The sequence below is a fragment of the Dryobates pubescens genome, chromosome 13, assembly GCF_014839835.1.
Source record: "Dryobates pubescens isolate bDryPub1 chromosome 13, bDryPub1.pri, whole genome shotgun sequence".
NCBI classification, from domain to species: domain Eukaryota; kingdom Metazoa; phylum Chordata; class Aves; order Piciformes; family Picidae; genus Dryobates; species Dryobates pubescens.
In genome coordinates this window covers 9,399,861-9,415,629 of record NC_071624.1, presented here as the reverse complement: position 1 = coordinate 9,415,629, position 15,769 = coordinate 9,399,861, and the positions used below count along the sequence as shown (strand labels likewise).

Sequence of the window (15,769 nt, the reverse complement as noted above, 5' to 3'; positions counted from 1 at the left end):
CTAAAATAGTGTTTGTGGGAATATTTGTAATGGTAAGGGGCAAAGGGCCTTAACTGAACTATATTAGTGTTTTGGGGTGGGCAGCATCTCCAAATGGCAGGCTGGTACCCCATCATGGACACCACGGGCATCATCCCATCCCCTTTACCCCACTGTAGGGACCACTGAAGCCATATGCTTGGCTGGGACAGGGGGTGGCTCACCTGTGCTCATCCTGGCGGGCGCCGTACCTGTTCCAGTAGTTCTGTGGGAAAAGAGAGAGGTCGTGCTTCTTAATTTAATGCAGCAGCTGAAGCCAGGGAGCTACATGCTTTGTCTCACACCTGGGGACATTGGCCAGCCTCCCTCCTATGGATCTATCCCACACAACTTTGGGCAATTGCCTGGAGTCACCAAATTGAAAATGGCCAAACTAGCACCCTATGACAAGCACAGAGAGAGCCTGGCTTGCCCAGCCTTCTCTGTCCCACCTCACCACCATGGCAGGGGGTGAGAGACAGCCAGATACCACAGCAGAGCAGCCAGACTAGGCTGTACCTGCTGCTTCTTCAACCCAGGAATGGCTGCCTTCCTTGGTTTGCTATCACCATTTTCCCACAGGGACCAAAACAGGCCAGGATCCAGCTCCTGAGTCACCTACACAGGACTTGCTTTATAGGATAGGGGAAAGGGAAGCTGGTTCTGTAGCTATGAACACCTAAAGGTCCTCAGGACAGCAGACCCAGGCATTACCGGCTCTGTGTAGGTGTATCCGAGGCCGGCCGCAGCCACCCGCAAGAGATGAGACTCCAGCTTATGGCGCCTCAGCAGCACCTTGGCTTCCTGAAAAGAAGACAAAAAGAGAGGAGTAGTTCCACATGTAGCCTTCACAAAACACAGACAATGCACCTCTGCTTCAAGAGGAATTTGCTTGTCATGCAAGATGCTTGGGTCAAGTCTTAAAGTAACCCTGGACATGGGGATGAGCTGCTCAATACATCATTGCTGTCTGTAACTACCTGAAGCGAGGTTGTAGCCAGCTGGAGGTTGGTCTCTTCTCCCAGGCAAGCACCAACAGAACAAGAGGACACAGTCTCAAGCTGTGCCAGGGGAGGTTTAGACTGGATGTTTGGAAGAAGTTCTTCACAGAAAGAGTGATTGGCCATTGGAATGTGCTGCCCAGGGAGGTGGTGGAGTCACCATCACTGAAGGTGTTTAGGAAGAGACTGGATGGGGTGCTTGGTGCCATGGTTTAGTTGATTAGACAGTGTTGGATGATAGGCTGGACTTGATGATCTCAAAGGTCTTTTCCAACCTGGTTAATTCTAGTCTATTCTATTCTATAAGGGCAGTTGTTCAGCAGCTCATTTGGGAAGTCTGATCCCCCAAATACATGTCTGTAGCTGGCAGAGAGCACTGGGCACCTTGGTAAGCCTCTAAGTATCTGTTCAGGAGGCTGGCCAGAGAGGCCCCAGCTGCAGAATGAGAGGCAGGTTCAGGTTGCAGGGGATGGAACCTCGGCTGGGTTGTGCCTTGGTTCAACAGCTGCAACATGGAGCCCACAGCCTGGTACATGCTCAGGGTGCTCAGTGACCACAAAGCACAGCCAGCTGGAAATTTGTACAGAAAACTTCCAAACACTGGAAACAAGGAGAAGTTTTTGTCAACTTCAGGGCTTTTTCTTAGATTCATTTTGTGAGGAGAAGCAACAATTGTTCTTGTTTTCTTTTTTTATCAGTTCCATTTTCTTTTTCAGCATTTTACCAAATTCATCCTTTGATTTTCTTGGAAATTAAGCAATTCCCAAGGGGATGGATAATTCCGTTCCTGCCTACTTTCTGTTTATGGCACAAGGGGAATAAGCCTCAGCAGGGCTGTGATGGGATGGAAGGAACTTCTCCTTTTCTGCATCGTGAGAAAGGCAGCCCCAGGGCCACAGACAAAGCCTGTCCAGACCAGAGAGGAAGCAGGTCCCGCTGGCTCACTGTTTGGTTGTCTGACCCCTGCATAATGCTGGTGATAGCAAAGCTACTCTCTGAAGAATAGGCTGAGCACTGAACTCCAAGTTCAGTGACTTGAGAGTAACGCTGACATCCCAACCTCCCCTTTGGGAAAATATTTCTCAGCCCTTTCTTAACAGAGTTTGCCCTCTGTTCTTCATTGCATTCCTCCTCCATATCTCCTCTGGAGCACTGAAGGAGAGGAGGGTTTACATTGTTGAGTCACTCAGTCATCACCCTCCCTGCCTTTCTTCTGCCTTGCTAAGCTGAAGTGCCTATTTAAAGAAGATCCTGTCTTCCAGCTTCTCCCCCACACCAGTGACTCTGGACTTGCATCCTGACAATTAGCATCACCAGATAGCCCAGCACCTCCACATCTGTTTTCAAAGTGGTCTCACCATGAGAAAGCTGCCAAGCTGCTTTTATTTTCAGCTTATGCATTTGTTAAAGCATTAGGTGACACTCACTCTTACCTTTCTGGGTTTGATGGTGTCCAGATCCACTGTGCCTTCCAAGAGGCCCTCGTAATAACCTGCATTCTCCAAGACATCTTCATCATCCGGGTGGAAGAGGAGGTAGGACTTGGCACACTCCAGGGCTTTTATGTAGTCACCAACTGGGAGGCAACACAACAGTTGTCAAGGGGGGCAGAGAAGGGCCCAGCCTCAGTGGTGGTGCTGGGAGCTTACGCAGGGCACGGCGGGGCAGAGCCTGGGAGGGGAGCCTGCAGAGAGGGAGAGCACAGTCTGAGCTCTCCGTCGGCTGAAGGGTGAGCCCAGCCCTTGACAAGGCTCTGTCGATGCAGCTTTGTCTTAACTGCTCCATTTCACCATGAGGAAAACTGAGGCACAAAGAGACAACCTCTCTGTGGTCATACACAGGTCAAGTGGTATCCAGCTGGATGGGCAAGATGTGGATGTCATTAGGGAGCAAACTGCCACCCTTCTGTGCAGCATCTCTCAGGGCTCAAGGGGGTTTTACCCACCACAGGAAACTTTTAATTAGGCAGGGGAATAAAAAAAGCCTCTATCAGCACAAAATGCTTCTGACTCCCCCAGCTTTCTTCCCATTTCATTGTTGAAGAAGCTTTAGGTTGGAGTAGCAGTTTTGATCCTCACATTCTGCTCTTTTCAGGAAAGAGCTCTTAGCACAAGCCTGAGATAGCAGAATTCTGCTTAGATTTTCTTTTATGTAACATAATAAAACACCACACAGGACCACATGACTGGCTGTATTCCACAGCACTGCCAACTCTGTGATATTTTGCAGTGTTGTCAGCTCCTGCAGCTTTACTGTGAATCTTCACATATTTGGTAATTAGCAAAAATTGGCATCTTGAGGTAAGCTTGGGCTAACTTGTGTACCTGTTGTATATTAGCTTGTAAAATCTACCAACTTCTTTCAGAAAATGTGAAACATGGAAATCTCCAGAACTTTAATATCAAAAGGCAAATGAAAGGACCCTAAAAAAAATGCATTATTTATGTAAAGGATAGTAATATTTAAGCTGCAGGTACAGCTTTTAAACCCTGACTGATGATTTAAGACACTTTTACAAAAATGCTGAACTGTCTTCCAGTCACTTTGACTTTTGAAAAGACAATTTCCAGTGCTCTTTGCTTCCTGACTTTCACACCATGCCACTGCATCACTGTAGCACTGAGATCATGGGGGGAAAAAACCACAATCTTGAACAGAATAGAATTAACCAGGTTGGAAAAGACCTTTGAGATCATCACAGCAATAAGGTCTCCTCTGAGCCTCCTCTTCTCCAGGCTAAGCAACCCCAGCTCCCTCAGCCTCTCCTCACAGGGCTTGTGCTCCAAACCCCTCCCCAGCTTTGTTGCCCTTCTCTGGCCATGTTTCAGCAAGTCAACATCTTTCCTAAACTGAGGGGCCCAGAACTGGACACAGGACTCAAGGTGTGGATTTCCACATGAAACAATTCAAACTTGTACAAAATGTAACACTACTCAGCAAGCACTACAAGGAACAGCGAAGCAGCCTTTACCTCTGTAATAGGCAAACTGCAAGTAGTCGTAATGGAGGGGAAGGAAATTTTCAATGGGTGAGATACGGCCTGACCGCGTGGCAAGCTCTCGGACACAGTCGTGTTTGCAGGCCAGGACTTGCATGTAGTGATCTGCCAAGAAAAGAGAGAGAAGACAGTCTGAACTGAGATAGATGGTGATGGTGCTGAGATGAGGACAGACAGAGGTTAAAACTCCCCAGCTGAAGGGTGTACAACTCATGCTGCTGTGATGCAGCAGACAGCTGAGCTCCTAAAGCAAGCTCAGGCTCCTTTGCTAGTGGAGAGCTCCAGTCATAGTTTTGCCCCTCTTGAGAAATGCCTTTCTTCTTCTGTCAACTGTAGAGGGAGCTTGAGCATCTCTTTTGTGTGCTGGGTTGCTGCTGCCTCTGCCTAAGAAAGCTGTACGGGTGAAGAGACGTGCAGGTGGCAGGTATCTCTTCAATCCTGAGAGCCAAATCAAAGGGGGAGAACATCCACAAAGCAAGCAGAGTCGTCAAGAAAGGGTGGTCACGTGTGCTGCCATCTTCACACTCCCTTCCTTCAGCTCATCTTTAATCCTCTCCTTTATGCAGCAAGAGAACTCTGGAGGGCACTGGAAGGTTTACGTAAGAGGGGTTGGTGCAGCTTCTCAAGCAGGACCAAACAAGGCACCTGCACCCTGACTCTGAAAGGTCTAAGGTGCAAATATTGGCAGCAAAATCCCTGTGTTTGCTGGTCCTTAAAGATGTGGTATCTCCCAGGGAAATGCAAGCATGTGGTAAACATCTGCCATTAGCAAGGTTTTTTAATTGGTGGGAGTCCACAATATAGGCGTTGTATCAGCTGTACAGTTTTGAAGCCAGCACTGACATCTGTTTCCAGTTTGGAGCCTCTGCTGCAATGTACTTACAAATCTACTTCACTTGCTCTGTCTCTGTACACCATTAAAAACCTTAAGAAGTAAACACAGCCTTGAAAAAAAACCAAACCCAACCATGTGCTCAGCTACCAAAGCATTTCTCAGAGCTGCCAAAAAAACAGCCTGAGGAATTTGCAATGAAATCAAGTGGAAACTCAAAACAGTCCCCAGGTAGTCTGAGTAGTTACATGATTTATCATACACATAATTACATTAATGAAAGCAAGAAAGAAAAGGACACCAATAATTTTGTTGCAATTTAAAGCTATTTAAGTATCCTAGACCTGGAATAATTTACCACTGAGAAGCACAGCTATTTCTTGGTACTGTCAAGATGCCCTGGACAGGAATCAATTCACTGACATGCATCTGTCCCTGGGGCAGACAGGTGAGAGTGGTTCAACCCCATGCAGCAACATCACAAATCAGCTTGGGATTGAAAAGATAAATCAGTTCTGAAGATACTTAAACTCTTTTTTCTTGGAGTTCTCATGTTGCCACTCATTGCTGAAACACCTGGGGCTGAGCACCCCGAACCCAGGGCTAAGCTTAGTTTCCTACAGCAAAGCAGTTGCATTCTGTATCTTATTTCCCATCATGTGCCCTCATTTCCCTATTTCTTTGGATGCCTGAATGGCTCTGGGATTTGGAAATGTTATTCCCAGACATATCTGGCTAAGCCAAATCATGGCACTTGCAGAGACCTTCTGGCTTGTTCTCACTCCCACGTGATGTGTTGGGTTAAGGACCATGATCATGTCTGCACTCCACATGATCCAGCAAACACCTCTGCTCAGTGGGGCTGCACTTGACTTGCACAGCACAGAAACAATTTAAAACTGACCAAAAACTGATGAGCAGCAGCTTTCCATAAGAAGCAAGATGGGTTTTCTTTGCCAGCAAAGGCTGGAGGTCTTAATATGCCTCTGGCATCCTGGTCATGGTTTTAAAAGCAGGCATGATCAGCTGAAAGTTACACTGGTACCAAGTCAGCCTTTACAACACTTCTCATAGCTTTTTGCATGGATAAATAAACCAAACAAAGGCAGCTTCCCATCAGTTATGTTGGTGGTTTCTCATCTTGGTTGTTTCAGTTAGATTTCCTGTCTCAACACAAACAGAATTACGCAAAACCGAAACATAATCTGCATCTGAGCAAAGTATTTTCCACACAAGAAGCAAAACTGCAGAGCTTGATGCAACTCCAAGACCATGAGCAGATAAATAACTTTCCTGTCACCAAACAAACCTTAATTTATTGCTCTTCTGTCCCTTTACAACTAATTAAATGTAATCTCATTTCTACTGAGAATGAACCATTTTAATCCCCTCTGGCTCAGAGCCATGCATGCAAATCTGAAGATTACACAGTAATGTTCAGTCCTCCCCAGAGATTTCAGTCAAGATCATAATTTGATGGGTCTCTGCTAATGACTAATCCACACTTTTGGATGAGGAGGGAATCTATGTTCTGAGCCTTTCTGGCAGCTTTCCTGGCCACCTGGAGCATAACCAAGAGGACCCTGCTGCTCTCTTCATATGCATTGAAGAAAAGAGAAAAATATAAACAGAGGCCAGCAATAGCTAGATCCCAGTGAGGTATGTGAGCCTGTGTGCAGAGGGAAACTGAGGCAGTTTATGTGATAGCAGCTTTACTTCCAGCTTTTAAAGAATGCTCCACACATGTGGAAATGCAATTCTTCTACTATAGCTTCTATTCAGGACCAAAATGAAATGTTCTAGCCTCCCATCCTCTGGATTTGTATTTTCTGGTCTTCCAAGCATCTCCTGCAGTGTTATTCACGAGCAGCAGAGATGGAAGGGGAGACACTTCACCAAGCCCAGCCAAAGGCCCAAACTCAATAATGAAAAGCATTGCAGGGCCAAGGGTGATAACCCTAAATATGCAAAAAGATCTCACCTGCAATAGCTTCATAGAGGCCAGCCTTATATTCCAAGTACTCATGCTCCTCAAACCTCTGTGGTCCCTCACACATGATCTGGCAGTCTGCATCCTCAGCGTAGTATCCTTTCAACGCACGCTCCAATAAGTCAATGGCCAGCTCATACTCCTCCTTATCATAGTGCCTTACTCCAGCACTGTAGTCCTCCTGCAAAGTAGATAGGCAGAAGACAAGACCATGAGTTGGCCATGCTGCTCAGACCACAGCATCCTGCCCTTGCCAACTACAGGTGCTTCTCAAAGAAAAACTGCAAGGGAGCAGGGATAGAAAGATCTCCCTGGGTACCTACCAGATGTAAGCTGTTGGACAAAGCACATTCAAGTCATCAATGGACTTCTGGACTGAGAGAGCCTTGTAACCCTGCCTAAATGCTCTTCTGAACTCCTTCACACTTAGGAAATCCTCAGTGCCACTTCTGGCTTATGGGTTATATGAAAAAAATATTTTCTTTGTTTTTACCCTCACATCCAACAACTATGCTGAATGCCAAAGGACAAAACTGCTCTTGACTGAGGCAGAACTGTCTTAGAATTGTCCCTAATGTGCACCTCCATTAATTATATTCAGCAACCACTCCTGTTTCCTTGTATCTTGCAAAATCAGTAAGTTGGAGTTGGCACCAGAATTTGTGTTGGGCTTTTGCTTTGAGGAGGTGGAAAAAACTGTCACTCTCCCACCTGCCACCCTGCACTCTCACCAGCACCATCATTCATGTGCCCAGGTGAGAGAACTCAGCTCAAAAGAAACACACATAAGCCTCGTGTCCATCAGTGCCCATGGAGGCATCTATCAAAGTTGCCTGCTGGTGCATGTTCACAGCTATGGATGACCCCAGAATTCCCTAAAGTGAGTGACCAGGCTGGCATGAAACCATCAAACCAAGAACAGAGAGAACCTTGAAAAAGTAGGAGATGGCTGGCTTTAAAGGAGAGTGCTGAAAGGGAGAGTTTGCTGTATTGTAACATGGACCTCAGCAGGAAACTTCCCATTCACAGAGGATGCTTCTCTGGCCTCCTAAATCTCTTCTCTCCAAACTGCCTGACACATAACCCAGGCACCTCTTTAGCTCAGACTCACCATGTGCTGCTTGGCTTCCCAGTCAATCAAGCTGACCTTCCCTGCTGTGGTCTTGTAATTCTCAATGTCCTGTTGTATTTCCATGTGCTCAGGGTTTGCCATGAAGAAGGTGTGAGCTGCATTTGCTGCCTCCTCCAGCTTGTTCAGCTGTAACAAGATGAGAAAATGAATTGGTGACGTAGGACAGTGAACACAGCAGTTCATGCTGCACTCTGACACCTATACCTCTAACACCCTTTTGAAACCATTGGACTAGGCAATAGCTGGGGTAAGCAACGAAAACCTGAACACAGAGGGTAAAGGAAACAGATTAAATGAGAGGAAAGTCCAGTGCAAGGGAAATCAGAGGATCCAGAGTTCCTGAGAACCAGACTTATCTGTCCACAGCATGGTCTGCTGCTGATGGGATCCAGACTATTTTCCAGTTGTACATCCTTTGAACCCAGCTACTCCAACCCCCTGCACAGTCCCAGGTGGAGAGGTGGCCACAGGAGATATGAGACAGAGGAGTGGAAAGATATATCCAACTCTTCTCCTTGATAGTGAAACTGACATTGAACTCTGTGCCACTGTGCCAGAGAGAGAGATGACAGTGGCTGGAACCCAGCTTAAAGGCAAGGGAAGCGTAGAAGATGCTGAGCACAGCAGGACACTCACTGAGCCTCCTGGCATGCAGCGAATCCTCCTGAGAAGCCTCCAGCACTTACATCTGTGCTGCTTAGATTAGGACAAGTGCAAACAGTCTGCAGAGCAAGTAAGGGGGTAGTGCAAGTCAAACTGGTGGCAACTGGACACATCACAGCTGCTGGAAATCACTGTCTGAGTTTCTCAAGGATGCCTGAGTGATTCTGACAATGAGACACCAAATGGGAACAAACACCCAAATCTGCCAGGGGATTTATGGAATTGGCAGCTCTAGCTCAGACAAGTCATACTGGGCATGCAGACATTTTGAAAGCAGGTGCCCAGGTGGCCAAGCAGGCCAATGGCATGCTGGCCTGTATCATGAACAATGTGGCCAGCAGGAGCAGGGAGGTCATTCTCCCCCTGTACTCAGCACTGATTAGGCCACACCTTGACTACTGTGTCCAGTTCTGGGCCCCTCACTCTAGGAAAGATGTTGACTTGCTGGAATGTGTCCAGAGAAGGGCAACAAAGCTGGGGAGGAGTTTGGAGCACAAGCCCTATGAGGAGAGGCTGAGGGAGCTGCTTAGCTGAGGGGGTTGCTTAGCCTGGCGAAGAGGAGGCTCAGGGGAGACCTTATTGCTCTCTACAACTACCTGAAGGGAGGTTGTAGGCAGGTCTCTTCTCCCAGGCAAGCACCAACAGAACAAGAGGACATAGTCTCAAGCTGTGCCAGGGGAGGTTTAGGCTAGATGTTAGGAAGAAGTCTTCACAGAAAGAGTGATTGGCCATTGGAATGGGCTGCCCAGGGAGGTGGTGGAGTCACCATCACTGCAGGTGTTTAGGAAGAGACTGGATAGGGTGCTCAGTTTCATGGTTTAGTTGATTAGATAGTGTTGGATGATAAGTTGGACTCTATGATCTCAAAGGTCTTTTCCAACCTGGTTAATTCTATTCTATTCTAAAACCCCAGTCATCTCCATGGGGCCAGACCCATGCCAGGCAGGTGCTGTCCTAAATCCCTACTGCTGTTCTGCTGCTCCAGCACAGCCCAAATTGCATGCACAGTTCTCAGAAAGGCCAGGGCAAAGCCGGCTCAAGAAGCATGCATGAATACTTCCAAAAGAAGGATGAAAGCTCTGGTAAGAAGGCCTCTCAGCCTGCTCCCCAGCTCTGCCCTTTGAAAACCAAGGCACTGCTGTGCTGCAGTGCCCACAGAAATGCAAAAAATTTGCCTTGTGTAACTTCAAAAGTTTTCCAGGGTTAGCTGTGTGCTGGCAGCATATGTAGGGAAGCCAGCTTTTCCTGCAAAAACAAGATCTATTCCAGTCCTTCACTTGGAGTTTTTCTAAGCACATTACTCTCCAGAATAACCCCTTGGCTTCCCAGCAGGTGACCAAGATGACTCAAAGAAATTTTATCCAGGACAGCACAATAAAACCCTAAATTAGTCTACAATTTGGGGGTTTTAATATTTTTTTTTTTAAAGAAACATTCCTTTTCAGAAATACACATCCCATTCTGAAAAAGCTTCTCTCAACATTATCTCATCCTGGACAAACTCATCACAGCTGGACAGCATCTGATACAGGATTATGGACTGACCAGAGCACAGCAAACTGGCCAAGCTGTCAGCCTGTGGCTTGGACAGCAGCACTCTGTGCTGGGTTGGGAACTGGCTGGAGTGCCGAGCCCAGAGAGTGGTGGTGAATGGTGCCACATCCAGCTGGCGGCCAGGCACTAGTGGTGTCCACCAGGGATCAATGCTGGGCCCCATCCTGTTCAATATCTTCATTCATGATCTGGATGAAGGGATTGAGTCAGTCATCAGTAAATTTGCAGATGACACCAAGTTGGGAGAGGTGTTGATCAGTCAGAGGGTAGAAGAGCTCTCCAGAGGGACCTTGACCAGCTGGACAGATGGGCAGAGTCCAACATGATGGCATTCAACAAGTCCAAGTGCCTGGTGCGGCACTTTGGTCACAACAACTCCATGCAGCACTACAGGCTGGGGTCAGAGTGACTGAAGAGCTGCCAAACAGAAAGGGACCTGGGGATACTGATTGAGAGCCAGCTGAACATGAGCCAGCAGTGTGCCCAGGTGGCCAAGAGGGCCAATGGCATCCTGGCCTGCATCAAGAATAGTGTGGCCTGCAGGAGCAGGGAGGTCATTGTGCCCCTGGACTCAGCACTGGTTAGGCCACACCTTGAGTACTGTGTCCAGTTCTGGGCCCCTCAATTAAAGAAGGATATTGAGACTCTTGAACATGTCCAGAGAAGGGCAATGAGGCTGGGAAGAGGCCTTGAGCACAAGCCCTATGAGGAGAGGCTGAGGGAGCTGGGGTTGTTTAGCCTGGAGAAGAGGAGGCTCAGGGGAGACCTTATTGCTGTCTACAAGTACCTGAAGGGAGGCTGTAGCCAGGAGCAGGTTGGTCTCTTCTCCCAGGCAACCAGTGTCAGAACAAGAGGACACAGTCTCAAGCTGTGCCAGGGGAAGTTTAGGCTCGAGGAGAGGAGAAAGTTCTTCACTAAGAGAGTTGTTAGCTGTTGGAATGTGCTGCCCAGGGAGGTGGTGGAGTCACCATCCCTGGAAGTGTTCAAGAGGGGATTGGATGTGGCACTTGGTGCCATGGTCTAGCAGTCATGAGGTCTTGGGTGGCAGGTTGGACTTGATGATCTCTGAGGTCTTTTCCAACCATATTGAGCTATGATTCTATGATATCACAATACTCATGCTGAATGTAGGTGGGACTGCTGCTGCAGTGGGTAGTTAGAAGTCAAGAGGAGCTGCTGACCTGATCCAGGGGAATGCCATTAAGCCACTATTTGAGCTACTCATTGAACTGCATTCTTCCACCCCACAGATTTCTATTCACAGACAGCATCTTGTGTGTGCAGGCCTAAAAGGGACCAAATGCATTTCAGCAAGGGAAATGGACCCTCAAGACACAAGCTGCAATAGTCTGTGGCAGGATGTTCTCTCTTCCTTTGGTTCTAGCTCACTTTCAGAAATCTGTCAAAACTATCACAGATCCTAGGTTGGCCTTAGCTTTTCCTCAATAAAATCCACCCTGTGAGAGCTTAATTTCTAGACACCATAGAAAATCCTTTTCCCACCCCTGAAACAAGGCTCGTCCTGTGTCTAATCCTTCTGGCTCTTCACAGCAGAGATGACCTTTGGAGTTTGCTAAGTGGATTTGAAGTAGGGCATTTCAATTCAACACTTTTCAATTTATCATGTCCCACATTTGCCTTGGAAACATGGAAGTTACACAAGAAAGACCACAGCTGCTCACTTTGGGGGGGGGAGTTTTTAAGTGTATATAAAAGCAAATTCCTAACTGGTAAGACATGGTCAGAGTCTAGCAGTGACATTAATTATGAAGCACTCTGGGAAGGCTTTTGCCAGGACACTCTGAATTCAAGAGGAGCAGGATATTTTGGTGTTTGAGGGTCTGGGCTGGGACTCAGGACACCTGGACTCAGTTCCTGGCCCTGTCATAATCTCACTGTGCAGCCACTGGAAAAAACAAAACCCATTTTGTTTTCTTTGTGCCTGATTTTCCATTGTTTTAAATGAATAACAATCAAAAATAATACTTCTCCCACAGGGTAATAATTTTGTTTATTTAGATGGCAAGCAACCTGGGGACCATAAGCATATGCAAGCCTGCAACACAAGGGGATTTTGATTTTTTTATACAACCATCACTGGATGAAAATTGGCAAGGAAAAATATTTATATCTGTAGAATCACAACTTGAGTATACATTCTAAGGTCTGCTTGTTCACCCCATTGGAATGAGCTTGCTGGACTACCAACCAAACCCTGTACAATTCAGCCAGAGAGGACACATGAAATCAGACACATGAAATCAGAACACCAGCACTGGGAGAGCCCTGGGAACACCCTGTCCATTTTGATCTTACCACACCAACAGCTAGAGCCAAGAAGGAGAAAACACAACACTGAAATGCTTCTGGGTTTGGATGCTGAAAAGTACTTTTTTACCTCATTCAAATGTTAGGAGTGTTGCATTTCACAGAAAAAAAAAAAAATAGGAAAATTATTTTAAGCAGCAAAACCTCAGATTAAAGAACCTCAGCAAATTGCAAATGCTTGGTTTCATTCCCATCTGGCACAGTGCTGGCTTGGATTTAATGGGACTGCAGCTTCCAACCTGAAGCCATGGCTTGGATTAGGAAGGTTGTTTTAACCAGAGCATTAGACAGGACTAAACATAAGCTGGAGCAAGACCCTTGAATGAAGAGCATCACTACACAGTGAGGGCACATTTGGCATAACATGCCCAGTACTGGGCCATCCAGTTCAAGAGGGATAAGGAACTACTGCAGAGACTACTGCAGAGGGTGATGGAGATGATTAGGGGACTGGAGCATCTCTCTGATGGGGAAAGGCTGAAAGACCTGAGACTCTTTAGTCTGGAAAAGAGAAGACTGAGAGAGGATCTTATAAATGCACATCAGTATCTAAAGGGTGGAGGTCATGAGGATGGGGCTGGGCTCTTTTCAGTGGTACCCAACAATAGGACAAGGGGCAATAAGGTACAAACTAGAACACAGGACATTTCACTTGAACCTAAGGAAAAAGTTCTTTACTTTGAGAATGATGGAGCACTAGAACAGGCTACACAGAGAGGTTGTGGAGTCTCCCCTGGAGACTTTCAAAACGTGCCTGGATGCGTTTCTGTGCAACCTGATGTAGGTGTACCTACATTAGCAGCAGGGCTGGACCAGATGATCTCCAGACATCCCTTCCAACCCCTACCATTCTGTGGTTGTGTATGATGCCAATTCTCCTTGGTAACCATTATGAAAATCCTTTATGGAGCTTTCACAAAAGCTTCATGATGAAACACGTAACAAAATGTTAAGAGCCCCTTAACAGATAACTGTCATTCTGCTATCTGTCAAGCTATGTATCAGCCACTCAATTCCATGCTGGGCAATCTAATTTGTACCTGTGATGCTCTGGTCACCAGCCTGCCATGCTTAAGAAATAAACTTTCTGGCTGAAATGTGTATAACTTGCTGTTTGATTTTGATGGATGTGGCAGCTGAAGTGATGACAAAGAGAAATACACAAGCTTCACCTCACTGGTAGTGCCCACCCCAAACCAGCTCAAGATTGGCTCAGCTCCATGTGCAAGCATGTGCTCTGCAGTCACACTTGCCCTCACTATTTGTAGACAAGTGAATTCTGACCAAATCCCCTCTCATGCCAGATGCTCAGCAAGCTTGCATAAACTCCTAGACCCTTCCCTAGGTGGTATGTCACACAACAGATCCATAGGTTTAGCTACAACGACCCTAAACTTGCAGTCCTCTGGTGCTTGGGAGCGGAGATAGTAGAGTGGAAGAGGCATCATGCCAGGTCTGTGATCAGCACTGCACAGCTTTACAGTCTGCTCATGCAGCTGGGGCATTGTGAGCAATGTCAGCACCACTGTGCTTATGCTGAACACTGACACAGTGCTGTTATTGGGAGGAAGAAGCTGCAGCCAGAACATCTGCCTGTACTCCGGTGCTCCCACCTCATGCTGACGTTTTCACAGCAAGAACAAAAGAGAGGTGCAAAACTTCAAACTAGAGAAGAGAAGATTTAGATTGGATGTTAGGAAAAAGTTCTTTACCATGAGGGTAGTGGAACACTGGAACAGGTTGCCTGGGAAGGTGGTTGGAGACCCATCCCTGGAGATATTCAAAATGAGGCTCGACAGGGCTTTGGACAACCTGATCTAGTTGAGGATGCCCCTGCTGACTGCAGAGGGGGTTGGACTAGATGAACTTTGGAGGCGCCTTCCAACCCAGACCCTGCTATGATTCTATGACATCTCAGAGGATTTTACAGAGAATGTGGCCAAAGCAATACTGATTCTGGCTGCCTGAGACAAGGGGTCACAGGGCACGATCTGATGAAGACCTCAGACTATTTTTCACAAGTTTCCATTTCATTGAAGATATTACCAGACCCTGGAAACTCTCATGCATTCTGTGTGACTGTCGTAATCCAAGCTGTTTCTATATTAAGGCATGGTCTGAACTAGTACTGCTTTTGGGGGTTGGGGAAAAGAAGCAAGCCTTACAGGCTGGAAGATGTGTCAGATCCCTCAAAGCCCCAGTGTTTCTTACCATGTGAAGACTGGACCTACCTGCATGCAACCTCAGTCAATTGCTGAGTGCATGAGCTTGGCATGGAGCTTGAGGAAAAAATTACAGTCTTTCAGCTGACCTAGAAACCAAGTCTCAAACTTCCCAGACAGCTCCTGGTTTTCTGAGCAGATCATATTTTTAAGGGAGAAAAAAAAAAACCAACACACCCAAAACAACACTTTTCCATAGCTCCACTGCTGCTGCGTTGTATCAAAGGCTTAGTGCACTGGGCTCTGCAGAGGAGGGAGGCTCTGCAGCCTGTAAGCACAGATAACAAGGGAAATAAAGTGTTCAGTGTCATGAAGGATTAATCTCGTCGTATCCATGCAGAGCTCACTGCCTGGGCAAGCAGAAGCAAGTAGCAGTGAGGTGGCTATAAACAGCATGTGACCTTGTCTCAACTATTTTATTACTGCAAATAGAGAAGGAAGAAATCCTACTGAGGAGTCAATCAGGAAATATTCCCTCTGCTGATGGGATTGTACATGCTCAGTATGATGCTTGAGCTGTCTGCAAGCCACAGGGACACCCTAGAAATGCTAAACTGGAGAGCAAGGTAAGCATATGACAGAAAAGGGCCTTAGTAGGAATAGGTACCAAGTGACAAAAATGTGAAGCAGCCTTTGAGTTCATTAACTCACCATCCCCTGCTCTCCAAAGAGTTTACCAGTTTCTCATCTTTCAGTTCAAGAAGATAAGGAAGGCATGGTCCCTGTCCTTGCTACCACTGTGATAGGGGGCAGTAGTGATGCCCTCTTTGGAGGCTCCACCTGCATCTTTTCAAAAGCCTTCTCCATTTTCAACATGTAGACAACCTACAATGTGCTTTGGACCACTCCTCTCAGCCCACTTCAACATGCCTTGCTGTGTGCTGCTGCTCACCAGTCACTCTGGCAGATTCAAATCTAAACCAGAACAAATTTGGAGAACTGGCACAGGGAAAACTTCTCATGAGAAATGAAACTTGGGAAGCTTTTTGTTATTCAGACAAGCCATTTGTCATTACACAAACAAATGTGGA

The 15,769-nt window shown here is 46.8% G+C and overlaps 1 protein-coding gene across 1 annotated transcript in view; it reads right to left on the bottom strand.

The window, feature by feature from the left end:
* Positions 1-15,769, bottom strand: part of P3H2 (prolyl 3-hydroxylase 2) — a 72,495-nt gene that overhangs the window by 7,571 nt on the left and 49,155 nt on the right. Inside the window, exons 2-7 of the mRNA XM_054166861.1 lie at positions 7,951-8,097; positions 6,831-7,020; positions 3,991-4,122; positions 2,453-2,595; positions 733-822; positions 204-244 (exon numbers count right to left, since the gene is read on the bottom strand). Of these exons, the coding sequence (XP_054022836.1) occupies positions 204-244; positions 733-822; positions 2,453-2,595; positions 3,991-4,122; positions 6,831-7,020; positions 7,951-8,097 (743 nt within the window). The remainder of the gene's footprint in view (positions 1-203; positions 245-732; positions 823-2,452; positions 2,596-3,990; positions 4,123-6,830; positions 7,021-7,950; positions 8,098-15,769) is intronic.